At 41.1% G+C, this 14,478-nt stretch overlaps 1 protein-coding gene across 4 annotated transcripts in view; it reads left to right on the plus strand.

Annotated features, from left to right (window-relative positions):
- The window catches only part of cstpp1 (centriolar satellite-associated tubulin polyglutamylase complex regulator 1), a 368,165-nt gene that overhangs the window by 44,869 nt on the left and 308,818 nt on the right, over nucleotides 1-14,478 (plus strand). The window contains exon 2 of one of the 4 annotated variants that reach the window (XM_043705472.2): nucleotides 4,302-4,424. The exons of 2 other annotated variants lie outside the window; for them this stretch is intronic. In XM_043705472.2, the coding sequence (XP_043561407.2) occupies nucleotides 4,391-4,424 (34 nt within the window). In that variant the 5' untranslated portion in view covers nucleotides 4,302-4,390. The remainder of the gene's footprint in view (nucleotides 1-4,301; nucleotides 4,425-14,478) is intronic. One more of the 4 variants, XM_043705471.2, reaches the window with a different exon arrangement.

The raw sequence follows: 14,478 nt of genomic DNA on the forward strand, positions 1-14,478 counted from the left end.
AGCGAGTAAGTAAAGAGCTACAGGCTAATTAGCCTGAGATTGGTTGTCAGGAAAGTGCTGGAATCCATTATCAAGGATGTTATCGCAGGAACTTAAGTGTAATATGATTAGAAGCAACATAATTTAATGAAAGGGAAATTGTGCTCAACAAATATTTTTTAGGCCTTTGAGGATGTAACTGGCAATGTAGGTAAAAGGGAATCAGTGCATCTAATGCATCTGGATTTCCAAGATATATTCAGCAATGTGCCATATAAGAGGTTATTACACAAGTCAAGGTCTTGTTTGTTGAGACTATATACCAGCATGGATCGAGGATTGATTAACAGACAGAAGGCAGAGAAGGGTTGCATGGGTCCTTTTGAAGTGTTAGGCTGTAGCAATAAGGGTGCCACAAAGATCTTTTGCTGGAGGTTCAGATATTTTAATCCTATTAATTACTTCGATGAAGGGTCACGCGTAATTTATCCAAGTTTGCCAACAGCGCAAAATTTAAATGAGAATTTAAGCTGAAAGAGGAAACCAAAAGGCTGCAAAAGGAATATAGGCATGTCAAGTGCATTGGCAGTAAGATGGAAGATAAAATATAAAGTGAGGGCATGGAAGGATATTCACATTGGATAGAACAATAGATTAGAATTATTTTCGGTTATGAGAAAGTGTTTGATGTTTAGAGAGAAATTGTAATCTCCTTGTAAATTAAACATAGGAAATGCATGTGCAGGTTTCCCAAATTAGGAATGCAGTTGAATTGAATTGAATTTATTGTCACGTATACCGAGGCACAGTGAAAGCTTTGTCTTGCGAGCAATATAGGCAGATCAGAGTTAAATAGCATAGATATGTAAATAATAGGTAAACAGCAGCAAAAACAAAAACATGGCTACAGGAGTTTGAGAGTCCATTCAGTATTCTAACAACAGTAGAGCAGAAACTGTTTCGAAGCCAGTTGGTGCGTGTGTTCAGGCTTCTATAGTTTCTTCCTGATGGTAGCGGTTGTAGATACATCCAGAGAGAATGCTTTTGATGGCACACCTATAAAAGTTGGCAAGGGTATTCATCGTCATGCCAAACTTCCTCAGCTGCCTGAGGAAGAAGAGATGTTGGGCCTTTGTAACCAGTGCATCCACATGAAGGCTTGTTGTGGATGACCACTTCCAAGAGCTTGACACTTTCCATTCGTTCCACCTCTGTGCTGTTAATGTGTGGGAGGGCATGAGTAACATCCTGCCTAAAAACAATAATGAGTTCCTTGGTTTTGCTGGCATTGAGAGCTAGGTTGTCCTCAGTGCACCATTTTTTCAGGTCTTCCGCCTCCCGTCTGTTTTGTTTTGTCACCATCTGAGATTCGACTGATTATGGTGGTGTCATCAGTGAACTTGTAAATGGCATTAGTCTGGTATTTGGTGAAGCAGTCATGGGTATACAATGAGTACAATAGGGGGTTGAGTATGCACCCCGGGGGGCCACCAGTGTTGAGGATTAGTGAGGATGAAATATTGTCTCCAATCTTCACTGGTTGTGGCCTGTGGGTCAGGAAACTGAGGATCCAGTTGCAGAGAGTGGGGTTTAGTAATCACTCTCGAGGAGATAAGTGTCGAAGGCTGAACTGTAGACAATAAGTAGGATTCTTACATAGCTGTTCTTCGTGTCAGGATGTTCTAGAGAGGAGTGAAGGGCAAGTGATGTGGCATCTTACATGGATCGGTTGGTCCGATAGGCAAATTGGAGTGGGTCAAGAGTAGTTGGGAGGTTGGAGTTGATTAATGCCGTGACCAGCCTTTCAAAGCACTTCATGACCATCGAAGTTAGGGCCACTGGGCGGCAGTCATTGAGACATGCTGCATGAGCCGCCTTAGGCACAGGGATGATGTTGGTCCTCTTGAAACAGGCAGGGAGAGGTTGAAGATGTCCCAAGAAGACAGCTGCCAGTTGATCTGCGAGTGTTGTACAATTAAGTTAAAGTGTGAGGGGAAAGCAATCTTGCTACAATTGTTCAGAGTTAAAGTGAGACCACACTGGCAACATTGTGCACAGTTTCATCTCCTTATCTAAGGAAGGATTTATTTGCCTTGGAAGTGTTGCATCAAAAGTTCATTAAATTATTCTTGGATTGAGAGGGTTGTTCTGTGTTGAGAAGTTGAGTGGAGTATGTCTACTAGAGTTTAGACGAATTAAGCATTTATGATTCTGAGAGGCTGTTTCTCTTGGCTGGAGTGTAGAGCTTGGGGACACAGTCCCAGGCTAATGTGTTCACAGAGATGAGGAACGTCTTCACTGAGAGGGTTGTGGACCTTTTTTAGAGTTGTCTGTCACCAAAGGGTTGTAATTGCTCACTCAAGGCTGAGATTGATAAGTTTTCAGACTCTAGGATAATCGCACAATAGAGGGATCAGAAGGTTCCACTTTTGTCTATGAGCTAGCTGAACATTTTGTGGTCAGCAGTTGGGGAGTTATAGTTGGCTTAACTACCTTAAACTTGTCAGGTGAAACACCACAACTTGCACAGGAGAAGGGATGACTTTGTCAGAGTGACGCCAATAGTGTGGGTTCAATTCCCGCAACAACTGAAGGATTCTCCTTCTTAGCTTCTCCCCTATCCTGAGGTGACCACCACAGTTGTCTTTTTCTAGAGAGAGAGAGCACCACTATGGTCTGGTAGAAATATGGCGACTTTACCTTTTGCCTTTTAATTGTGGAAGAGACTGTTAGTGCTGACGTGGGAGCCAGCAATTAGGTCAAGATACATTAGTTGTCATTTAACTATCCCCTTTGTTCAGGCTCGAGCACACCCTGGTGTTTCACTTAACAATCACTGGTTGGTAATGATATGCAATTGCCTCTAACTTTTGCCATTTTCTTAGTTTCATTTTTCCAAATCTTCATGGAGTTCTAGATCCATTGGCAGTAGTAGAAGAGGAGGAAAAATGTGTAATTGAAGATGTATTATCAAGCACAGCGAAAATTGTGCTTATTTGTGCTTCAGTTCCAGAGAGGCACCATTAGACAGTTTTGGACAAGATAGTCATTGCCCTCAAGCTGCTAGTCTCTGATCCAGTGCTCTGTGTGTCCGTGTATCGGTCTGTGGAAGTCTTGGTCAATCATGATAAAGAAGTTCAAGGTACATTCCCTCGTCTGCTGGAGTATTTTCTATGCACTGCCTTCCTCTGTCCCTTCTTTGTATGCCCTATGTTCATGCTGGTTTCTTTTTCTCCTCTTCTAGTCAAAGTGTTAGGTGAAACAACGCCTCTTGTTGAACTAAACTAGCTTTCCACAAGCTTGGACAAATAAACACCCTTTCACAAAGTACTGTCAGTTCCTGCAGCCAAAAATCTTCAAATCTCCAGTGTAGTGCATGAACAGCCCTAACCATCTTGTAAATTACCTGAAAACAGCTCATGATGCTTTTAGTGTAAACAGAAAATGCCAGAAATGCTCACCGGGTCAGACAGTTTTCATGGTGCTCTGCAGATGCTGCTTGACCCTGCTAAATCCTTCCAGCATTTCTATTTATATTCCCAGTATGGTCTAAGCCAAGCCCTGTACAAGTGAAGCAAGATTTCCCTCCTTTTGTACTTTAACTCAGTTGTATAACACAGAATTTGCATTTCTGTTTATATTTCAGATGATTAGCATCTGCAATATTTTGCTGTTGTTTTTATACTTAAAATATTACTAGAAATGCCATTTTCTGATTTTTGTGATCTGATTTCTAAGTGTCAAAGAGAATGACAACTATTGCAAAGGGAGTTTTCATCAGATTCCAGTGTTAGATCCTAATTGACAAGCTTTTATTAGCAAGTTCATCAGGTTCCTGAAAGGAATCTGACTCAAATTGGCACGGCCAAATCCAATGCATGAAATGGGCAGGAAAGTATATGACGACACAGTTCACCTGAGTTCCAAGGAAGGGTTCTGGACCCAAAACATTAATTCTGATTTCTGTCCACAGATGCTGCCAGACCTGCTGCATTTTTGCATCAATTTCTGTTTTTGTTTCTGATTTACAGCACCTGCAGTTCTTTCGGTTTTTATATCCTGTATGACTTGACTTTTATTGCTGTAGTGCTCATTTTCTGCAAATAAGATGGGTGTTTCCATGTGAAAATTTTCCTCTTCAATTTTCTCTTAATTGTTGGTTTTCTGCTTAAACAGCTTGAGACATTCTTCACCTGAAAGGCACCAGTACATGTAACTTGTAGCTGATATTAAACTTTCACCTGATCTAAATGTATCTGCAGTCTTTTCATTAACAGCACAGCTCCTCCTTTACTGGATATTGTTTCCGTTCTATTCTGTAGGATTAAAAACAGAAGTGGATTCATACAGTCTATCCGCACCGTAGAGGGTTTAATTCAATGAATTTTGTTTTGAGTCATGCAACAACGGAATGAAGCATCACAATTCTGCATTCACGGTGCGAGGTGAAAATTGCTTTTGATTAAGTCTTGTCAGTCATTTCCATAAAACAGACCTTGTTCCCCTTTGATGTGAAGGAAATAGAGTCACAGAGATGTACAGCACGGAAACAGACCCTTGGGTCCAACCCATCCATGCTGACCAGATATCCCAACACAATCTAGTCCCACCTTCCAGCACCTGGCCCATATCCCTTCAAACCCTTTCTATTCATATACCCATCCAAATGCCTCTTAAATGTTGCAATTGTATCAGCCTCCACCACTTCCTCTGGCAGCTCATTCCATACACGTACCACCCTCTGTGTGAAAAGGTTGCCCCGTAGGTCTCTTTTATATCTTTCCCATCTCACCCTAACCCTATGCAACCCCAGGGAAAAGACTTTGTCTGTTTACCCTATCCATGTCCCTCATAATTTTGTAAACCTTTATAAGGTCATTCCTCAGCTCCCGACGCTCCAGGGAAAACAGCCCCAGCCTGTTCATTTTCTCCCTATAGCTCAAATCCTCCAACCCTGGCAACATCCTTCTAAATCTTTTCTGAACCCTTTCAAATTTCACAACATCTTTCCAATAGGAAGGAGACCAGAATTACATGCACTATTCCAACAGTGGCCTAACCAATGTCCTGTACAGCCGCAACGTGACCTCCCAATTTCTGTACTCAATACTCTGACCAATAAAGGAAAGCATACCAAACGCCGCCTTCACTATTCTATCGACCTGCGACTCCACTTTCAAGGAGCTATGAACCTGCACTCCAAGGTCTCTTTGTTCAGCAACACTCCCTAGGACCTTACCATTAAGTGTATAAGTCCTGCTAAGATTTGCTTTCCCAAAATGCAGCACCTCGCATTTATCTGAATTAAAGTCCATCTGCTACTTCTCAGCCCATTGGCCCTTCTGATCAAGATCCCATTGTATTCTGAGGTATCCCTCTTCACTGTCCACTACACCTCCAATTTTGGTATCATCTGCAAACTTACCAACTGTACCTCTTATGCTCACATCCAAATCATTAATGTAAATGACAAAATGCAGAGGACCCAGCACTGATCCTTGTGGCACTCCACTGGTCACAGGCCTCCAGTCTGAAAAACAACCCCCCACCACCACCCTCTGTCTTCTACCTTTGAGCCAGTTCTGTATCCAAATGGCTAGTTCTCTCTGTATTCCTTGAGATCTAACCTTGCTAATCAGTCTCCCATGGGGAACCTTGTCGAATGCCTTACTGAAGTCCATATAGATCACATCTACCTCTCTGCCCTCATCAATCCTCTTTGTTACTTCTTCAAAAAACTCAATCAAGTTTGTGAGACATGATTTCCCACGCACAAAGCCATGTTGACTATCCTTAATCAGACCTTGCCTTTCCAAATACATGTACATCCTGTCCCTCAGGATTCCCTCCAACAACTTGCCCACCACCGACGTCAGGCTCGCTGGTCTATAGTTCCCTGGCTTGTCCTTACCACCCTTATTAAAGAGTGGCACCATGTTAGCCAATTTCCAGTTTTCTGGCACCTCACCTGTGACTATCGATCATACAAATATCTCAGCAAGAGTTCCAGCAATCACTTCTCCAGCTTCCCACAGAGTTCTCGGGTACACCTGATCAGATCCTGGGGATTTATCCACCTTTACCCATTTCAAGACATCCAGCACTTCCTACTTTGTAATCTGGACATTTTGCAAGATGTCACCATCTATTTCCCTACAATCTACATCTTCCATATCCTTTTCCACAGTAAATATTGATGCAAAATACTCGTTTAGTATCTCCCCCATTTTCTGTGGCTCCACACAAAGGCTGCTTTGCTGATCTTTGAGGTGCCCTATTCTCTCCCTAGTTACCCTTTTGTCCTTAATGTATTTGTAAAAACCCTTTGGATTCTCCTTAATTCTATTTGCCAAAGCTATCTCATGTCCCCTTTTTGCCCTCCTGGTTTCCCTCTTAAGTATACTCCTACTGCCTTTATACTCTTCTAAGGATTCACTCGATCTATCCTGTCTATACCTGACATATGCTTCCTTCATTTTCTTAACCAAACCCACAATTTCTTTAGTCATCCAGCATTCCCTATACCTACCAGCCTTTCCTTTCACCCTTATAGGAATATACTTTCTCTGGATTCTTGTTATCTCATTTCTGAAGGCTTCCCATTTTCCAGCCGTCCATTTACCTGCAAACATCTGCCCTCAATCAGCTTTCGAAAGTTCTTGCCTAATACCGTCAAAATTGGCCTTTCTCCAATTTAGAACTTCAACTTTTAGATCTGGTCTATCCTTTTCATCAATATTTTAAATCTAATAGAATTATGGTCACTGGCCCCAAAATGCTTTCCAACTGTCATCTCAGTTACCTGCCCTGCCTTATTTCCCAAGAGTAGGTCAAGTTTTGTACCTTCCCTAATAGGTACATCCACATACTGAATCAGAAAATTTTCTTATACACACTTAACAAATTCCTCTCCATCTAAACCCTCAACACTATGGCAGTCCCAGTCTATGTTTGGAAAGTTAAAATCCCCTACCATAGCCACCCTATTATTCTTACAGATAGCTGAGATCTCCTTACAAGTTTGTTTCTCAATTTCCCTCTGACTATTAGGAGGTCCATAATACAATCCCAATAAGGTGATCATCCCTTTCTTATTTCTCATTTCCACCCAAATAACTTCCCTGGATGTATTTCCAGGAATATCCTCCCTCAGCACGGCTGTAATGCTATCCCTTATCTAGAACGCCACTCTTCCTCCTCTCTTACCTCCCTTTATATTCTTCCTGTAGCGTTTGTATCCTGGAACAGTAAGCTGCCAGTCCTGCCTATCCCTGAGCCATATTTCTGTAACTGCTATGATATCCCAGTCCCATGTTCCTAACCATGTCCTGAGTTCATCTGCCTTCCCAGTTAGGCCCCTTGCATTGAAATAAATGCAGTTTAAATTATTAGTCCTACCTTGTCCCTGCCTGCCCTGACTGACCCTGACTGTTTGACTCGTTTCTGTTCTCAACTGTGCCAGTCTCAGATTGACTCTTTCCTCACTATCTCCCTGGGCCCCACACCCCCACCTTACTAGTTTAAATCATCCTGAGCAGCTCCAGCAAATTTCCCTGCCAGTGTACTAGTCCCCTTCCAATTTAAGTGCAATCTCTCCTTCTTGTACAGGTCACTTCTACCCCAGAAGAGATTCCAGTGGTCCAAAAATGTGAATCCTTCTCCCATAAACCAGCTCCTCAGCCATGTATTCATCTGCTCTATCCTCCTATTCCTGCCTCACTGGCTCGTAGCACTGGGAGTAATCCAGGTATTACTACTCTCGAGGACCTCCTTTTTAAATTTCTGCCTAACTCTCTGTATTTTCCCTTCAGAATCTCAAACTTTTCCCTTCCTATGTCATTGGTTCCAATGTGGACAATGACCTCTTGATGGCACCTCTCCCCCGTGAGAACATTCTGCACCCTCTCTGAGATATCCTTGATCCTGGCACCAGAGAAGCAACACACCATTCTGTTTCTTCGCTGCTGGCCTTGTGTACCTTGGACTAGAGAATCCCCTAACACAATTGATCTCTTGGAATCCGACATACCCCTCGTTGCATTAGAGCCAGTCTCAATACCAGAAACTTGACTGTTTGTGCAACGCTCCCCTGAGAATCCATCACCACCTACATTTTCCAAAACAGTATACCCGTTTGAAATGGGTATAGCCACAAAAGACTCCTGCATTAGCTGCCTACATCTCTTATCTTTCCTGGAGTTAACCCATCTACGTGACTGTATCTGAGACTTGCCCCCCCTTCCTATAACTGCCACCCATTGCATACTGTTGCTGTTGCAAATTCCTCATAGCTTCTAACTGTCTTTCCAACCGGTCCACTCAATCTGATAAGATTCGCAACCAACAGCATTTATTTTCCTATCCAACATTTAATTCAATAGTAATTAGCTTTAGAGTAAGAATAATCAATGCTGTGTTGTTTGTACTGGATATTCTCACCATAAAAGCACTCCGACAGCATATCTCTTTCGAATTGCCTGTTCTGAGGAAGGGTCACTGGACCTGAAACATTAACTCTGATTTCTCTGCACAGATGCTGCCAGTCCTGCTGAGCTTTTTGTTTCTGATTTACAGCGTCCACAATTCTTTTATTCAGTATCTTTTTAGAAGGCAGGGTAGAGACCATTTCAGAGAGTAGAGAATCAGTAGTATACTACCATTTTACATGAAATATATGAATCAACTCAATATGTTAGAGTGAGATTCTACCAGTTCTTATTGGACGCTAAACTATTTTAGGATGTTGCCAGGGTTGGAGGATTTGAGCTATAAGTCAAGGTCGAATAGGCTGGGGCTATTTCCTCTGGAGCGTTGGAGGCTGAAGGGTGACTTTATAAAGGTTTATAAAGTCATGACGGACATGGATAGGATAAACAGTCAAGGTCTTTTCCCTGGGGTGGGGGAGTCCAGAACTAGAGGGCATAGATTCAGGGTCAGAGGGTAAACATATAAAAGGGACCTAAGGGGCAACTTTTTCATGCAGAGGGTGGTGCATGTATGGAATGAGCTGCTAGAGGAAGTGGTGGAGGTTGTATAATTACAGCATTTAAAAGACATCTGGATGGGTTTATGGATAGGAAGGGTTTGGAGCGATATGGGCCAAGTGCTGGCAGATGGGACCAGATTAGCTTAGGATATCTCGTGGTCAAGGACGAGTTGGACGAGTTTCCATGCTGTACATCTGTATGACTCCATTGGTCCATGTTGTGCCAATGAGTGATTCTCTGAGTCCTATTGCCTCCAAACTGTGAAGTTCCTCATTAAAGTTACTGCCTCAAATGAGACTCTTTCCCCATCACCTCAACAGTCTCGGCAAAGGTGTTGACTCTGAACTGCCCTCTGAAATGGCCCAGCAGGCCAATCAGCATAACAGCAATTAGGGACAGGCAACATTCCCATGTCCCATGAAAGGTTTAAAAGTCTGCTTAGCGAGCCGACTCCCTACTCCATATATCGAGTAAAGACTTTGTCCTAACTGCGGGTTGCAAATGATCTGGGAAATGCGTGATAGTTTTTCCATTATTTTAGAATTAATAAGTTATGCAAAAAGGACCAATTTGTGATATTCTTATTTCCCTCCAGGGATAACATATTTACATTCCCGTGTGGTAGTCATCCACAGACTTAAATTTGCCACAGAACAAAATTAATTCCTATTGGTTTCTGAGTCAAAGCTGGTTGTAATGCTTTAAATAAACATTTTATTTCAAAGCTCAACCTGGGCTTCTTTTAATGGTGTGAAACTGAAGCATAAAAAACAATTAACCAAGTAAAGGTATTTCTAAAATCAACATTTTTATATATTGCAAAAATATGTACTGATACAAATGGAAATTCAGATTCTGTTTCTGCCTTCATGTTAAAATATTGCACCATGCAGACATTAAAATTGCAGATTTTAGATTTTAAAAAATTATCCCTGCATTAAAATGTAAGACGTAAGATGCCTTTCCACCCATTCTGCCCATGGCATTTGGAAAAGAGCTATCTAACTTAATCCTACTCCCCAGCCTTTGATCCATAACCCTGCAGATTATAGCAAGTTAAGTGCATATCCAATTATTTATTAAATGAAATGAGGCTTTCTACCTCAACTATGGATTCAGGCAATGAAACAACTAAACCACCCTCTGGGATAGGAACACAGAAAATATGCAGTAACTTCATTTAAATAAATCTTTTAAAACTTTCATATGGCAAATCAGATTGCAGCAAAATTCAAAGAGAGGCGACAGCAGCAATGAGAGAGATCTACAAGGAGGATAAATAGGGAGGCACATTAGATCAGCATGTGGAGCGATTGAGGAGAAGGTATAGGCTAAATCTAGTAGGAAGAACAGGCAAGGCCAGGTGAATGAACGTGGTGGGACTGGTGGTTTGAAGTTTATTTATTTTAGTGCGAGCGTTACAACAGATAAAGCAGATGAGATTATAGCCTGGATTAGTATATGGGTCCAGGATGTTGTCATTACAGAAACTTGGTTGAGAGAATGGCAGGGCTGGCAGCTCAACTTTCCAGGTTTTGGTGTTTCAGGTTTGATAGTGAGGGATGTAAAATGGAAGGAGGAGTTGCATTACTGTTTAAGGAGAATGTTGGAGCTGCAGTAAGAGAGGACATCTTGGAGGGCTCATCCAGTGAGGCCATATAAGAATAAGAAAGGTGTGGTCATTATGTTGTGGTTATACTATGTCAGCCTCCCAATAGTCAGTGGGAAATAGAGGAACAAATATGTGGGTAGATCGTGGAAAAGTATATAAACGATATAGGGTTGTTGTGATGCGTGCTAATACTTCCCCAATATTGACTCTGTTAGTGGCTTAGATGAGGCATAATTTGTTCAGGGCAGGAGGGTTTCTTGAAACAATATGTAGAGTGGAGTGCGATAGCTATAAGGAGAAGTTGAACAAAGTTGGATTGTTTTTGCTACAGCTTCAGAGACTGAGGGACAATCTGAACGAATTATGTAAAATTATGAGAGACGTGGATAGGTTGGATAGTTGGAGTCTTTTTCCCAGGGTGGAAATGTCACACTAGGAGGCAAAGGGTTAATTTGAGAGGGGAAAAGTTTAAAGATCTGAGAGGCAAGGTCTTTACACAGAGGGTGGTAGGTGCTTGGAACACACTCCGCGTGGGGTGATTGAAGCTGATACTGTAGCAATGTTTAAGAGGCATTTAGACAGGTACGTGAACAGGCAGAAAAAAAAGAGGCAAGTAAACCATGTGCAGACAGATGGGATTAGTTTAGAATGCCATCATGGGGAACTTAAAGGCCTGTTTCTGTGTGAGACTGTTCTGTGTTCTATGTTGTTCAATGTTCTAACAGTAATTGTTCAAATCGATCTTTTAATTATTTTGCATGTTCTTCCGAAGTATTATTGTAGATTAGACATTGTCTATACAAACTATGTAATTAGGAACTTTAAACCACATCTTGATTTCAAGACTTTGGAATATCTGTGCCGTATTTTTAAACCTGAATGATGTGGATTTTTGTGACTGCATTTACTTTGTTGCAGAATATAGTCAACACATTTTGCTTATTTGGCCAGTTCTCCTGAGCATAATAAACAAGGAAGTTGTTGTATTGGTTCTGATTCTCCTGCATCCATTTTATGTTTGGTTAATGTAGTACATCCAGGTGTATTTCTACAGATTTCCTTGAATTTTCCTTGAGAAACATCTCTCAATCATTTTTAGGGTCTTCATTTCCCCTCATCGTCGATCAATTCAAATGGACTAAATGTAGTAGATTAACTTGGAAGACCTCTTCTAGCTAACAATAAGAAACCTAATCCTTTGTTCCAATCCTGTGGGTATTTATGACAATAATCCTTAATTATTGTTTTAAGAGTCTGATGGTCTCTTTCCCAACCTCCTTGTATTTGCGGAAGATAAATGGCACATTTCAACTGTTTTATACTATTTTGCTTACTATGTTCTGAAACATTTTAGACATCCAATTTTACAAGGTTTGATTTGATTTATTAATGTCACATGTGCCTAGATACAATGAAAAGTTTTGTTTTGCATGTAACACAGGCAGATCATAACAGACAAAGTGCGTTAGGGTAATAGCACAGAGCAAAGAATACAATGTTATAGCTGCAGAGAAAGTGCATAAAGAGCGAGAACAACATTAATTTTAAAATTTGACAGGTCCATTCAGAAGTCTCATAACAGCTGTTCGTGAATCTGTTGGTATGTGTGTTTAAGCTTTTGTAACTTCTGCTGGATGGAAGAGGTTACAAGAGATTATAACTGGGGTGGGAGGGTTTTTGGCTGCCTTCCCAAGGCAGCGAGAAGTGTAGATTCATTGAAAAGTCATTGGATAGAAGGTTGACTTGTGTGTTGGAGTAATGGACTGGGCTGTATTCACAACTCTCTGTAGTTTCTTACGATTCTGGGGAGAACAGTTGCAATAGCAAGCTGTGATGCATCTGGAAAGAATGCTTTCTGTTTTACATCTATAAAAATTGGTAAGAGTCTTTACAGACATGCCAAATTTCCTCAGCCTCTTGAAGATATAGAGGCGTTGTTCTGTTTTCCTGACTATCCCATCAATGTGGGTGAACCAGGATAGTTTGCTGATGACTATCACTCCTAGGAACTTGACACTCTCGACTATCTCCACCTCAGCATCATTGATGTCGACAGGGGCTTAACCTCTGCCTTGCTTCCTGAAGTCAATCACCAGCTCTTCCGTTTTGCTGACGTTGAGGGAGAAATTGGTATCTTCTAAAAGGTTCTAATTTTATTTCAATTGGTAGTCCCTAACTAGTTAAATAGAGTTAATTTTTCCACTTCTACTTGAGCCTCGAAGGAATACCTTCTGCAAATTGAGTTGTGATATGAACAACTGTAGTAAATACCGGTGTCCTGCTTTCACTTTCAATAATACTGCTATGCAACCTATTAACATTCGACTGCAAAAACTGGCACGGGTGTTAAAACATTGGCTAATGATTATATTGAGATTCTCCCACCATCTGACATGTATGGCCCATTTTGCAGAACTGCATTATGCCATTATTAGATCATGGTCAAGTAAAATGCTTGTTTATTGATGTTTGAATTTTCTGTATTTCTACACGTCCTTCCATCAGAATTTCATGTGCTTCACCCAATATTTCCTTATGACTTTTGAGCAGTACCACTACTGGCTGAGCAACTATTCATTTCTCATGTGCCGATCTGTGAGGATGTCTTCATTTCTTTCTCAGAACTCTGTCCTCACCTGAACTGTGGTGATCCTCAGGTTAAACCATCACCATCAGTCATCTCTCTCTCTCTCTCTCTCTCTCTCTCTCTCTCTCCAGTAAGACAGCAGTCCTGTGGTCTGATAAGACTATGGTGACTTTTGGTGTAACTTTGACCTCTGCTGAAGGATTTTGTTTAATCACTGTTCTGGGCATAAAGCATTATGAGAAAAGAGCTGGTATTTATACCTGTGACTGTTATATCTCTAATTTCACTTACACTTTCTGCAGTTAAAGGGGAAGCTATAACTTTCACTCTGGACAAATCATTCCCAAGAAGTAAGTCACCCTGCATTGTACTTTGTACAACAGAACCAGGATATGCTCCCTACACATCCGGTTTATTTACACTTAGTTCCTCTTCCAGAGGGTGCAATGAAAGCCAATCTCCTTCTCCAGCAGAAGAGTTTTAGTAGCTCCTGTGTTTCTTAATATAATTATGGGTTTAACTGCAGCACTTAAAGAAAAATGAATTATCTTCCTTGTGACAAAAATGCCTTTTAAATCTCTCTTCCGACCTATTCACCTCTCCTGCACTCACAGCAGCTTTTACCTCTACTTTCATTGTTGTAGTTAAAGCTCCAGTATAATCTTTGGTATTTTTCTTTTGAGTTCCTTTTTCAGACTGATTTTTATGAACTGCAAAAAGTCTCATCATCTTCCAGCGCAACTTCCTGCATGCTGAATGAATGTGCTCCATTTTGTTATAAGGGAAACCCCGAGGCCTTTGATTTTCACCTCCATCCTCAGCACTTTCATTTCTGATCTGTGGATCTTGAATGTTTCCACCTGCCCTTTTTTTTAAAACCTTGGCCACTTGCCTTCGTTTCACTCTTTTGCACCCCTCCAATCACCTCCCCCCACCCATCCTTCTTGGATTTATGGAGGTGATGGAAAAAAAGGGATCAGTTTAACTGTTAGCCATTCCTGCTATTTTCTATTGGTTGCAATCCCCTGGTTTTCAACAAGGATTTTAATTACAGAAAATAGTGTGTTTTAAATTGTTCCAAGTCAATTTTCTTTCTGAAAGCTTTGTATGTAGTATTCACTCATAATGCTGATATCCGCCTGTCATAATTATTTTTCTTTACCTTCAGATTCAGTGTAGGTTTGCTACTTTTTCAAATTTCAGAATGTGTCCTTGTATGTTTCGGAGCTAACAAACTTGCTTTGCAAGGACAATGTCCAAATTTTCTTTCACCTGTTTCATTTGTTTAAGTATTTCCTTAGATGCTATAAAGA

The sequence above is a fragment of the Chiloscyllium plagiosum genome, unplaced genomic scaffold (assembly GCF_037043375.1).
Source record: "Chiloscyllium plagiosum isolate Xiang-an unplaced genomic scaffold, Cpla_swu_hap1 HiC_scaffold_18, whole genome shotgun sequence".
Lineage (NCBI taxonomy): Eukaryota > Metazoa > Chordata > Chondrichthyes > Orectolobiformes > Hemiscylliidae > Chiloscyllium > Chiloscyllium plagiosum.